This window comes from Schistocerca serialis, chromosome 5 (assembly GCF_023864345.2).
Source record: "Schistocerca serialis cubense isolate TAMUIC-IGC-003099 chromosome 5, iqSchSeri2.2, whole genome shotgun sequence".
NCBI lineage: Eukaryota > Metazoa > Arthropoda > Insecta > Orthoptera > Acrididae > Schistocerca > Schistocerca serialis.
Window position 1 is genome coordinate 266,956,016 of NC_064642.1, and position 13,685 is coordinate 266,969,700.

Genomic DNA, 13,685 nt, shown 5'->3' on the forward strand with positions numbered 1-13,685 from the left:
GAAGCAAAATATTATGCTGTCTTGGCCAGCGAAACAACAGATGCCAAAGGTACAGAACAACTCAGTGTATGTACCAGGTACCTGAATTTACAAAAAAGCACAATACACGAAGACGTGATATGCTTTCTATCTGCAACTGACATGACTGGTGCTGCATTAAGCGATCAAATCGTTCAAGAATTGAATCAAGTCAGACTACAAGTTAAGGAATTGAGAGGTCAAGGTTATGATGGAGGCGCCAACTTGTCCGGAAAATTCAGTGGCATACAATCCGAATAAAGCATCTCCAACCGCTAGCGAATTATATGCACTGTGCAGCACATAAAATATACCTAGCTATCGTGAGGGCCTGCAGCTTGCCTAGTATTCACAATATGATGGGAGTTGTAAGTCGTGTTACCAATTTTGTGCGCGAGTCAGCAAAAGGTTGGAACTTATCAAGCGAGCTATCCTTGAAAAACACCCAGAGGCGAAACGATCGTTCAGTTCCTTGAAGAAATGGACAGAACTTCTCCGTCATCGGAAAAGGCAAGTCTTCTGGCTTCTATTCAACAATACGAGGTTGTCTTAACTTTGACGGTAACCGCCGCTGTATTTGAAAATAGTTTCGCTTTAACGGCAATTTCGGGCTGTTGGACTAGATCTCAGCCTTTGCTATGAAATAGTAGAGCGTGTAATAAGAACACTGGAACGATACAGAGAACCGAAATATGAAAAAAATTTCCAATAGGCCTGTCATATTGCAGAATATATGAACATCCCAGTGCAGGCACCAAGAATCGCCAAACGTTCTGCTCATCGCTCAACTATAGAAGCACCTGATGCTAAGGAATACTACAAGTAAAATAAAACTTTCATACATACACACGCTTTTTGATTGATGCAGCTTTTGTTTCTTTTCTGTTCTTTCAAGTTCGTTAGTAATGTCATGTCGTGTTTTGTTTCAGATTGAATGTATTCCTTCCTTTTATCGATTTTGTATTGGGACAGCTAAGGAGTCGCTTTTCGAGAGCAGAGCACTCTTCAATTCTCGACATGTTCACGACCTGTTCACAACCTGTTCACCATTAAACCAAGTGATATTGTAAAAAGAGAAATGCTGAACTCTTCAGTGGCAGCTTCTTGTGTTTACAGCAGTGACTTGCCTAATCCTCTCTCGTTATCGGGAGAAATAACTCTTTGGAAGGAGCTCAGGAGAGACAGGGAACATCCCTTCCCCCCCTTCCCCCCCTCCCCCCCCCCCCCCCCCCAAAACAGCGGCAGAGGCAATCAAGAGACAAATGAATTTTTACCAAATATAAAAATTCATTTCCAAATTCTCGCTACATTACCAGTATCTACTTGTAGTGTGGAGCCATTACAATTGCTACACCATGAAGATGACGTGCTACAGATGCGAAATTTAACCGACAGGAAGAAGATGCTGTGATATGTAAATGATTAGCTTTTCAGAGCATTCACACAAGGTTGGCACCGATGGCGACACCTACAACGTGCTGACGTGAGGAAAGTTTCCAACCGATTTCTCATACACAAACAGCAGTTGAACGGCGTTGCCAGGTGAAACGTTCTTGTGATGCCTCGTGTAAGGAGGAGAAATGAGTACCATCACGTTAAAAGTCGGATTGTAGCCTATCGCGATTGCGGTTTATCGTATCGAACATTGCTGCTCGCTTTGGTCGAGATCCAATGACTGTTAGCGGAATATGGAATCGGTGGGTTCAGGAGAGTAATACGAAACGCCGTGCTGGATCTCAACGGCCCCGTATCACTAGCAGTCGAGATGACAGGCATCTTATCCGCATGGCTGTAACGGATCGTGCATGCTGCCACGTCTCGATCTCTGAGTCAACAGAAGGGGACGTTTGCAACACAACAACCATCTGCACGAACAGTTCGACGACGTTTGCAGCAGCATGGACTATCAGCTCGGACACCATGGCTGCGGTTACCCTTGACGCTGCATCAAAGACAGGAGCGCCTGCGATGGTGTACTCAACGACGAACCTGGGTGCACGAATGGCAAAACGTAATTTTTTCGGGTGAATCCAGGTTATGTGTACAGCGTCATGATGGTCGCATCCGTGTTTGGCGACATAGCGGTGAATGCACATTGGAAGTGTGTATTCGTCATCGCCATACTGGCGTATCACCCGGCGTGATGGTATGGGGTGCCATTGGTTACACGTCTCGGTCACCCCTTGTTCGCATTGACTGCACTTTGAGCAGTGACGTTATATTTCAGATGTGGTACGACCCGTTGCTCTACCCTTCATTCGATTTCCCTGCGAAACGCTACATTTCAGCAGGATAATGCACGACCGCATGTTGCAGGTTCTGTGCTGGCCTTTCTGGATACAGAAAATGTTCGACTGCTGCCCTGGCCAGCACATTCTCCAGATCTCTCACCATCTGAAAACGTCTGCTCAATGGTGACCGAGCAACTGGCTCGTCACAATACGCCAGTCACTACTCTTGATGAACTGTGGTATCGTGTTGAAGCTGCATGGGCAGCTGTACCTGTACACGCCATCAGAACTCTGTTTGACTCAATGCCTAGGCGTGTCAAGGCCGTTATTACGGCCAGAGGTGGTTGTTCTGGGTACTGATTTCTCAGGATCTATGCACCAAAATTGCGTGGAAATGTAACCACATGTCAGTTCTAGTATAATATATTTGTCCAATGGATACCCGTTTATCATCTGCATTTCTTCTTGGTGTAGCAATTTTAATGGCCAGTAGTGTAATAAAGTTTGCTGACATACCTCAAGGGGGTGGTAGAACAAGACAATCTTGTTTTTGAAAGGTCCATTGTTACAAACTGGTACAATTTAAGTTGGACTAAACATGTGAATGGAACAACTATAACTGTACAAAGTAAACTTGGCAAATAAAACTACAGTAAGTGAAATAAAGGAAAAAATAGGACGTATGAGTGGGAGGATAAAGTAGAAAATGGTTTGGCGTCTACAGTTAGAATCGTCGAGTAAGGGAACTGCGTGATGATTCAGAAATAAGCTTGGGCAAATGGACAAACGTTTATTAAGTTCCATTAGGTCACGGTAACTCATCTCCCTTCCTTTGTGGATGTTATGTATGGCTTTATGTTGCATCTTGTAATTGTGGCCTTTTTTTTTTTTTTTTTTTTTTGACTCGTGGTCTGCAAAATTTCAGTCTCGTTCTCTAAATCTGCGACTTCTATGATGTTCTTTCGAGTGGGTGGGTACTGCCCTGCCAGACAGGTCTATATAAAATTCGCCACAATTGGAAGGGATTTTGTGTATACCATTCTTTTCCAAAGCTGAAGTGCTGCCTTATCATTGGGCAAAAAGTGTCAGAAAGTGTTGCGCACATAAAATTAACGTTTAAAGTTCCTGTAATTAGCCTTTCCAGCCACATTCAGAGGAGTTTTCCTTAAAGGTGTAACCGTGCAACATTTATTAAAGTCGTGAGTCGAGCGCAGTGTAAAGGAGGCAGGAGACCTGTTGGTTTTGTTGTTTGCGCATTGTGGAGTCCACCATTACCCAGTTTTCAATTGTAATTTGCTATGGATGTAATTCTCCTCTGGGACCGGCCCGGTTCCAACCCTGGCCCATAATTATGTGATTTAATATTTTTTTAAATTGATATAGTGAGCTTATCTTGCACTTCACTCTCATATCGTTGTTCTATTGTGACAATAGCACTAATGTTAACTTGGCACTATTGTAACTACTTATGGCTGTCTGGTATTCGTCTTTTAGTGTTTTTATTTCAAATTAAGAACTTAGGTACGCACGTCGAATTCTTTTTATTGTTTTACTGTGGAAACTGAAATTATGTTAGTATGGTAGTTGTAAAACATGGGATCCACTATGACAAGCCAACAGGCATTGTTTGATGCTATTTGTTTGACTGAGTTTAACTCAGTTTGGAAGTTGTCATCACTCATGGGGACCATTAGACAATGTAACATTAAATGAAAGGCAGCATGTTTGTGGGTCACTAGCAACTGAGAACTGGATTTCAGTGTCAGCGGTTGTAGGCTTCCTCTAAACCTTTAGAGTGAGAAATGTTTGGAGTTGTCTGGTTTTGGAAAACGACGCACTGTCTTCCAAGGTTGGCTACTGGTTTACGTACGTTGATGATGTGTTATGCTTACGGATGAGCATCACCAGGTAACTGCAGATACTACAAATAATCCTATCGAAATCACTTCACAAATTACTCTTCCCACTCACATGCCCCAGTTTTTCCTTTATTTAAGTTTCTGTAGTTACACTTTCCCTATTAAAAATTTTACTTTATATCATTGGCAGTTGTTTTTAGCTGTAAAGTCTCACTTATACTGTACGTCTACGTAACATTGGATGCTTTAAGGGCAAGACTGTCTTCTTCAGTCACCGCTTTTGAATATATCACCAAATGTGACTTTGTATTATCATATTATTTTTCGTCTGAGAATAATTGTAATTTGTCATGTACTCCAGTATTTTATGTGTTACATCTTTTACTCTCCCTAGAAATTTTACATGACATTATTACTGAAACTCCCTCCAATTGCAGTCAAACATTAGCAGTTATCTTTGGAAACCAGCTGAAATATTGTATTTTAAGCTCCTCGATTCAATAAAACTTTCACAGCCACTCATATTTATTTTTGTAGCTGCGATGATGTAACAGTCGAAAACCGGTTTGAAAAATAATAAATACTGTTGAGTATTACGCGAGTGTCATATTTTTTGCTCATAATTAACAGTATGTGTTTCACTTGGGCATTCCTAAGATTTTTTAACTCTCCTCGCAATAAATTGAATGTTTCCTCTTAGTTAAGTTCAGCGTTAAACATCGTTTTTGGATAGTGGCAGGGATTGTTAACTCCGTAGCAAATGAAGTGAAAATATATTTCCTCAAGTGCTTCCATATGTCGTGCCTGGAGCATTTGCAACCGTATGGTCTGTGTTATAGGAGCTCTAGCTTTTCATAGTACTGAAAGTCTCATGGAATCAGCTTCATTATTTTATTTATACGCCTCAGACGTAGTCCATACATCGTTAAGTGAGATTATTGCTGTCAACAAATAACCAGCAACCAATGAGCTCAATGTGTATTGTGAATAACTGGATTGGAAGTGACTCACAGTAGATAATGAACTTCCCGTAGATGTATGCACTAGATACTGGAGGGCGGGTGACGAAGCACCAATGGAACTAACAGGATGATCGAAGTGAATCGTAGATGCTGTATGCGTTTATATCAAGACCACCTTATACGAGAAAAACTCATTTATTCACATGTGCGCAAGGGAAAGCTTCTGCTCCGTTGCAGTTTGCATTTGTGTGTTTAAAATAAACTACCATTGGATACATATTTCCCCTTTTGACAAAGACGAGAGAGAATGAGAATGACTCTTTCCATATGAAGTTTCGGATTGACAAAGCTGACGAATTTTGTTGAAAATCTGAGCAGTTGCTAGGCCCAGGATCTGTGGATCAGGAATCGGAGACACTACCTTTAAACACTGGATATCGGTATGACTCTATAGTGTGCGAATGTACTTGCACAAAAAAGAAAATATAACGGTATGAGTTCAGCGTGGACGGAATGCATACCGGCCACATGGTTAAAGTAGTAAGGAACGCAGCGGCAATGGCGTAGGATGTGCTGGAGGCGGCAGTCCATGAGGCACGTCTTGAACGAGTAGACGGTGGCCAGGAGGGGCGTGGCCTCGCTGTCGAACAGACAGCCCCGCTGGCGCGCGCCCAGCCGCAGCAGGTGGCGCCGGCTGTCGGTGAGCGCGGCGCTCAGCAGCAGCTTCATGACTCGGCCGCGCCGCCGCGCCACCAGCAGCCCGCGCGCCGACTCCGGCGGCTGCTCCACGTTCTGCACCAGCACCTGCACGCAACCCCCACCTCTCTCAGTTCTCACCTAGTTCCGCAGTACTTTCAGCATAGTGTTTGCAGGATTTTAATTTATTCAAGAACGAACGAAAAATCACTGTTCTTAGAAATTATTGGGTATTAACAGGAAACGTAATAGTAACATCCGTTCACTGCAGTCGTCGTCAAGCTTTTCTTTCTTAAGAGCCAATATTGAGACTGTAGAACCATCTCCGGCGGTACTCCGAAAGGATATCGCCCTTCGATTGTGCCATTCCAGCACTAATCGAAGCGCTAGGTTTCCAGGTGCCAGCCAGCCAGTCAGCCAGCCAGCCAGCCAGCCGAGCAGCAGCGGTCCAGCCAAGCAGCAGCGGTCCAGCCGAGCAGCAGCAGCAGCGGTCCAGCCGGCAGCAGCGGTCCAGCCGGCAGCAGCGGTCCAGCCAGCAGCAGCGGTCCAGCCAGCCTGCCCTCCAGCAGCAGCAGCAGTCCAGGCAGCCAGCCCTCCAGCAGCAGCAGCAGCGGCAGCAGCAGCAGCGGCCCCAGCCCCGTCCGCGGCAGCAGCACCAGCTGCGGCATTCCTGCCAGCCATCGCCAGCGCCAGCAGCGTGGGACTCTGGTCTTCGTCCGTCTTCGTCTTCGTCTGTCCCCAGTTTATTCCCCTCCTTTTCGTCCTGTGCTTTTTTGTTTATCCCTGTCGTCATGTCAGCCCCCACCACCACTGCCACTACTACCACCACTGCCATTGCGTACACGTAGGCCTCTGCCGCCACCACCACCATTACATGGTGTGCCCAGTCACACCCCCCTCTTTCCATCCCTCCTCTTCTCACTCTCCCTTCGCCCTCGCTCTTTGTTGCCCCCTCTCCAGCTTCTTCCTCCCACTCCTCTCCCTCTGATCCTTTCCCCCCACTCCTCCAGCCTGTCACTGCAGCTCCAGCTAGGGTGGTGGCCCGTCGGGCCACTGCCCATGCCCAACTCTCCCCATCGCCTTCGCCATCACCGCCACCACCGTCACTGTAGCCGTCGCCTTCACCGTCACCATCTCCAGCGCCGACTGCTGCGTCCACGCCGGGACCTGCCCCTTCCCACCACCTCCCTATAGCTCCCGTCCCTCATGTCACCACCCACCCTTCTGCCGCCGTTAAACGCCCTAGTGGCACCACCACCTCCTCCGCTTCCAAAAAGGCCCCGCCTCGTCCTCCTTCCCCCACCAGGATGCCATGGATGTCTCCCTGCCTGGCCCTGCTCCCTCCGCCTCCTCCTCCTCCTCCTCCCCCCTCTTTATACAAATACCCCCTCTCCTGTGCCGATCCTTCCCTTCTCGAAGCCCGGAATCTCTCCCTCCTCCTCTGCCAACACTTCCCTGGTGCCCCCATCTCACTCCTCACTCCCAGACGGGATTCAGTTCTCAATTCGTCCCCCAGCCCCACCCTCCATACTGACATCCTCTCCCACCTCCCCATCACCCATTTTGGCCCCAACACCTCCCTCACCCCTGCTACTTCTCCATCTCCTACCCGCAAACCCCAACCCCCACGTCGCCCGCCGAACCTCACCGCCGTGATCACTCGGTTCAGTCCGACGATCACGGAGGAGGAGGAGGTGCTGACAGAGCTCAAGGCACATCCCACACTGGAGGTGCGGGTGGTCTGCCGCATTTTCAACTCGGCCAGCCCCACCCGCCTTATGCGGGTTTTCTCTGAGGATGCCCCCTCCATTGACTGTCTCCTGAAGGAGGGTGCCCTCCTCTTCAACCAGTGCTATAAGGTCAACCCCTCCCGTTCCCTTCCTCAATCCCTGCGCTGCCAGAGGTGTCTGCACTATAACCCACACCCAACAGCCGAGTGCTGCGAGGCCCCCACCTGCCCGCATTGTAGGCAAGCACACTTCCTCCGGCAGTGCCCTAACCTTCAATCCCCTCCCTCCTGTAATACCTGCAATCTCCCCCATCCCACCTCCTCCCAAAAGTGTAAAGCCTGACCCCTCCGACCACTCCTGAACTCACCATCCCTGTCCATCCTCTGGATGCCCCCACCCCTTCTGGCAATTCTCTTTGTCCGCCCCCCACCGCTGAGGACATCATCAGGTTCCTCACCATTGTCCTACAAAACGTCCACCCTTTCCAGCGCCCTCTCACCCTCCAACAGGTCTCCCTCGCCGCCCGTTTCATCTTCCACCTCAAAATGTATGCCACTTACTCCCACATCCAGGCCCATTTCACCTTCTCCCGTCTTGACACCCTCGTCTAAATCCCTATTATGGTGCGACAGCACCGTATCCTTTTCAACAACATCCACTCCCTTCCCGCCAACAAGAACCTCTCCCTGAACACCCTTGCCACCCACCGCATGGATGCCTTCCTCCTCAATGAAACCTTCCTCCAACCCCACACGTCATCCTACCTCCTTCACCTCTCCCATAATCCCCTCCCGATTGCGCGTAGTGGAGTTACCATTGGTCATCACCGCCAGATCACAGTTCAGCTCCAACCTCTCCTTCCCGACCCCGCCGAACACCTGATCCTTAGTCTCTTCTTCCTCGGCCTTAACGTCACCTGCGCCACCATCTATGTCTGCCCCAATGCCCCTATTCCCTTTGACTTCCTCTCCCACATTGACCGTATGTTCTCCTCCTATGTGATTGCCACTGACCTCAACATCCATAGTCGTTCTGCGCCCAGTTACGGCGGTGGCATCGGTTCCTCTCCTCCCTTCAAGGCGACCTCATCCCCATCCCCCAGCACACCTGTCCCGAATCCAACTCCACTCCCGATGTTATCCTTTCCTCCCCTAACCTCCTTGGCCGCATAACGGTGGATGTCCTGGAGCCTATTGGCAGCGACCATCTCCCTGCCCTCCTCACCCTTTCAGATGGTCATCGCCCCCACCCCGACCCTCGTAATGACCCTCCCCCAAAGTACGTCCATGACTATTCCCATGCCAACTGGAATGCCTACTGGGATACCCTCTCCACCCATGTCGATAGCTACCCCTTCACCTACCACCACCCTGACGATGTAACCCAAGCTGCCTCCTTTCTCCAGCAGACCTTGTCTGAGGCTGTGGAGGCCCACGTCCCTACTGTCACCATCCACCCCCACCGTCCTACCTTACCCCCACAGGCAGTCCTCCTCCTCTGTGTATCCCTCTGTCTCCACCGTGCCTTCCTCCACACGCGTGACCCGGACACACTCTGACGCCACCGGCAACTCCAGCAACACATTCGAAATTTGCTCGTGGCTAAGAAACGCTGGGACTGGCGACAGACATGCACCCATTTAAATGCTACCCTACCTATAAACTCGTCCAAGTTTTGGTCAGCCTTCCGTCGCCTTACCGGAACTAAACCCTCCCCCTACTATCCTCTTCTCCATGATGATCACCCCTTCCCTGGCACCCTTAGTAACGCCCATGACTTTGCCTCTTACCTCTCCAATGTCTTCTCCATCCCCGATGATCCCCAGTTCGATTACTCCCTCTTCACGAATGTCCGCGATAGAACTGACACCTCTGTCCCTCCCCTCGCACCTGGTTTCCAGTACTTGGACAACATTGCACACACGGAACTCAATGCCCCTATCACTACACAGGATCTCATTGCTACACTCCGCACGAAACGCAACACCGCTCCTGGCCACGATCGTGTCACCTACCGTCACCTTCGTGAAGCTCCTATCTCTTTTTTCTCCACCCTAGCCAGGCTCTGCAATGTAGTCCTGTCCACCGGTTACTACCCCGACCTGTGGAAAACCTCCCGTACCCTGATGTTTGTTAAACCTGGTAAACCGCCATCTCCTCCTACCGTCCCATCAGCCTTACCTCGGTCTTCAACAAGGTCCTGGAATCTATCCTCACCCACCGCATCCACCAGCATCTCCGCCAGCACCGCCTCCTTCCCATTACCCAGTGTGACTTTCGGCCATCCTTCTCTTCTGACGACCTTCTCCTTCATCTCACTCATCTCATTTCCGTCGCTCCGCAATCTTCCTCTCCCTGGACCTCGAACATGCTTATAACCGCATATGGCATTCCGGTCTCCTCTTCAAGCTCCAAATCTTTGCCCTTCCCATTAACTATGTCCGTCTGATCGGCTCCTTTCTCTCCCACCGCCCTTCCTAAGCCACCATCCATAACACGGATTCCTACACCTTCTTTCCCTCTGCCAATTGTGCCGCAAGTCTCCGTCCTCTCCCCCCTTCTGTACCTTTTATATACGGCGGACATACCACTGCCGTCACCCCCCGTCCGCCTTCTCCAGTTTGCCGATGACACTGCCTTGCTTGCACTTGCCCCCACCCTGCAGCGCTCCCAACACCTTCTCCAATCCCATCTTGACCGGTTCACCACTTGGTGCAACCAGTGACTGCTCAAGGTCAATCCCTCCAAAACCCAGGTGATCATTGTAGGCAAAACCACCCCTTCCTTCCGGCTCCGTGATTTCTATCTCATCATCTATGGCTGTCCTATCGCCCTCACCCCCACCCTTAAGTACCTTGGCGTCACCCTCGACCGTCGCCTCTCCTGGACCCCCCATCTCCGGACAATCCAAGCCAAGGCATGCTCCCGACTCCATCTCCTCAAGCTCCTTTCCGGCCGTACGTGGGGTCTGGACCCCTCCACCATACTCCACACCTATAAATCCTTCATCTGCCCTATCCTTTGTTACACCCATCTGGCCTGGATCTCCGCCCCCCCTACCTTTTATAAATCCCTTCTAATCCTTGAACACCATGCTCTCCGCCTCGCCTATCTCATCCATCTCCCCTCCCCCACGTGGATCCTGTGCGATCTCATTCTGTTCCCCACCTCCTCCTTTTCCTTGAAAGGATACAGATCCTGTACACCTCCCGCAAACTCGATCCTCCTCACCTGCTTGTCTCGCCAATCCTCTCCCGCCCCCCGCCCACTGCCGCACCTGTATACCCACATCCCACCCGGTCTCCATCTCTCCACCCTCCTTACCCTCTCCCAAGGTGGCTTCCGCCAGCTCCCTCTCCCTGATGATGCCCTCCTCCCCTCCATCTACCCCTGCAACCAACTTTGATCCTCCCTCCCTCTTCCTGCTCCTTTGGGCACCCTCCCTCCCTTCTCTCCCCGTTCCCTCCCTCCCCCATTTATCCCCACTCCTCCCCCGGGCTTCCCCTCCCCTGTCCCTCTCTACCTCCCCCCATCTCCTCAGCCATTGGCATCCTTGTTCTCCCCTCTCCCCCAACTCACCCTTCTTCCCCTCTTGGCAGGTCCCCGGACTTGCACATGCTAAATGGACATTTGCGCGCAGGAGATCATCGCCATCAGTGTCTCGTGTGTGCCGTCGTGTTTAGTGTTCAGTGTTCACCGTCGCACTCCATCGTTCACCTGTGCCATCGCCATCTTCAGTGTTTGTGCATCGTGTCAACAGTTTGTAGTGTGGTTTATCATTGAGTGTGAACAGCTCCGTATTTGTCTTTATGTGTCTACTGTTTTATCACCCACCGTTATGTCACTTATGTGTATTCTTTCTGTTGTTTAGTGATCTATTCTATGGCTGAAGAGCGGCGTAACATGCTGCTGACAGCCTGCCTGTTGGTACGGGTTTGAAAATAACAATAAAGAAAAAAAAAACAACATTGTAGAACGATCCTCGCTCACAATGAACACCTCTGAATAAACTACATCATCCGCAAACTTGACTCCGATAAACTTATTTTGTCCACTCGCCTTTCCAATCATTACATGTTGCTGCGCCTCTACCTTGTCCCACCTCCAACCCTCCACTTGCTGAACCTACACGTTTTCTCGCAACGAAAGTTGAACCGTCTCCCTCTCTCGGATCACGAGCACTGCCCCAACATATATCCATCCTATCAACTATGAACTTCGAATCCATTGTACCCTATCCTTCTCCCTGTCTCTAAGGACCTCAATCCTCATCCTTTCTCCATAGCACACCACTTCCTTTTCCCCATCCCTGTTGCTCCCCACTCCCTTTTCCTTTCAAACCTTTCAAATTTATAGATCTCCTTGCCTCCAAAACCAACCCTCTCTCATCATCATCATCTCTTACGTCTTCAGTGCTCATCACCACAAATCTCCTATCTCCCTCCATACCCACCATTCTTTTCATCAACAATATACCATCACAGGGCAGGTCCTTTTCCATTTTCAGTGAAAGTGTAAAGTGCTCCGTTTTTCATGGCCGATGTCTCTTCTGTTATTTTCAGTGTTTTTCAAGTGTTTTTTTTTCAAGTATTTAGTGTTGTTCAAATATTTTTCAATCGTTTTTTACTGTGGTATGTGACCACATTTTTATCACTGTTGTTAAACTACTCATGAAGACAGCATTATTTCTTACATTCTGCTGTTAACATCATATTTTAAAATAATTTTAAATTCTGGTAAATATGTCTCCTCGTTTTGTGTTAGCGTCTAAGTTATAGAATAATGTTTACAGGCTGAAGAATGGGTTGATTGTAGCTCACCCCCCCCCCCCCCCCCACCCGTCCTCCGGCCACAATGGGCGACGTCGAAGGGGGGGGGGGTGAAATTATAAAGGGAAAAAGATGTAGGGTGGCAAAGAGAAATTCAGTTTTCACCAAATCATGTTTATTCATAGAAACTTATTACCACGTTTTGAATCTACGTATTATGAAGTATCACACCCAATATTCGTATGTGAAAAAGAAAATAATATTTGGTAGCTGCACTACATAGCGACCTATTTCCCGTACCTAAGCGGACGCTATGGCCAGTGCTATCGTAACAACGTCCCAATCTTGCTGTTCTGGGCGTCTTCACGTGCTAGTATCTGAAAGAATATCAAGCGGTTACTGCAGCAAACCGTTTCCAACAAGCCTTTGTATTAGGCCAAATAGAACAGAGACGGTTTTAAATAAAATAGCTCGGTTCAAAATAGTCACAAAGGGATAGAAAGGCAGATGATAATTTTGTGTATATAATATTTTATGACTCAGTTTTATCTGTTACATTAAGCGTGTTTTTGGAAGTGGACCTAACTAACTGTTATTGGGTGAAAGCCTCGGCCACTTTTCCCGACGAGTAGCGCGACCACTTCCCTATCGGACGTCATGTCGGGATTAGTGGTCCGCAGAAGAAACTTTCAAACTTTTTCTGTAGACGACATCAAAACAAAAATGTTTTAACTAAAAAATAACTGAAGGTGCTCCCTTTGTCAATCTCATCACTGACAACAATGGCGATGTATGAGGTTCGACAATAAATTAATGAGACTGATGTGACAAAAATGTTGCTTACCGTTTTAGTCAAGTTTAGTGTTGTCGCCTTCAAAGTAGTTCTGGTTGCACACACTTTTTCCAGCGCTTCTGCCATTGATGGTAACATTTCTGGAACTCATCTTCTGTAATATCCTCCAAGATCCTCGTCACAGATTTTTGGACGTCTTATGCAGTTTGAAAATGGTGTCCCTTGACTGCCGTTTTGACTCTTGGAAATAGAAAAAAGTAGCACAGAGCGATTTCTGGTGAATAAGGTGGCTGTGGTATTACTGAAACTGTGGCAGTACTAAAATTTGTTTTGAGGTTAAAAACTGCTGTACTGACAGAGCAGAATGGGATGGAACATTATTGTGATGTCACCAATGTTGGAACGGACACGAAGAACTCTTTTAAGTCTTTCTAAAATTTCTTTCTTGTAATATTGGTTAACTGTTTGTCCAGGAGGCATCTACTCTTTATGAACAATTCCCTTGGAATCAAAGAAGCACACAAGCATGCATCTCACTTTTGACTTTGACATGCGAGCTTTTTTTGGTCTGGGTGATCCCTTTGAGCACCATTGCGAACTTTAGCGTTTTCTCTCTGGATCGTACTAA

General features: G+C 48.3%; 1 protein-coding gene across 1 annotated transcript in view; it reads right to left on the reverse strand.

The window, feature by feature from the left end:
* Window positions 1-13,685, reverse strand: part of LOC126481890 (sodium channel protein Nach-like) — a 148,900-nt gene that overhangs the window by 63,269 nt on the left and 71,946 nt on the right. The window contains exon 5 of the mRNA XM_050105849.1: window positions 5,592-5,874. Coding sequence (XP_049961806.1) covers window positions 5,592-5,874 — 283 coding nt within the window. The remainder of the gene's footprint in view (window positions 1-5,591; window positions 5,875-13,685) is intronic.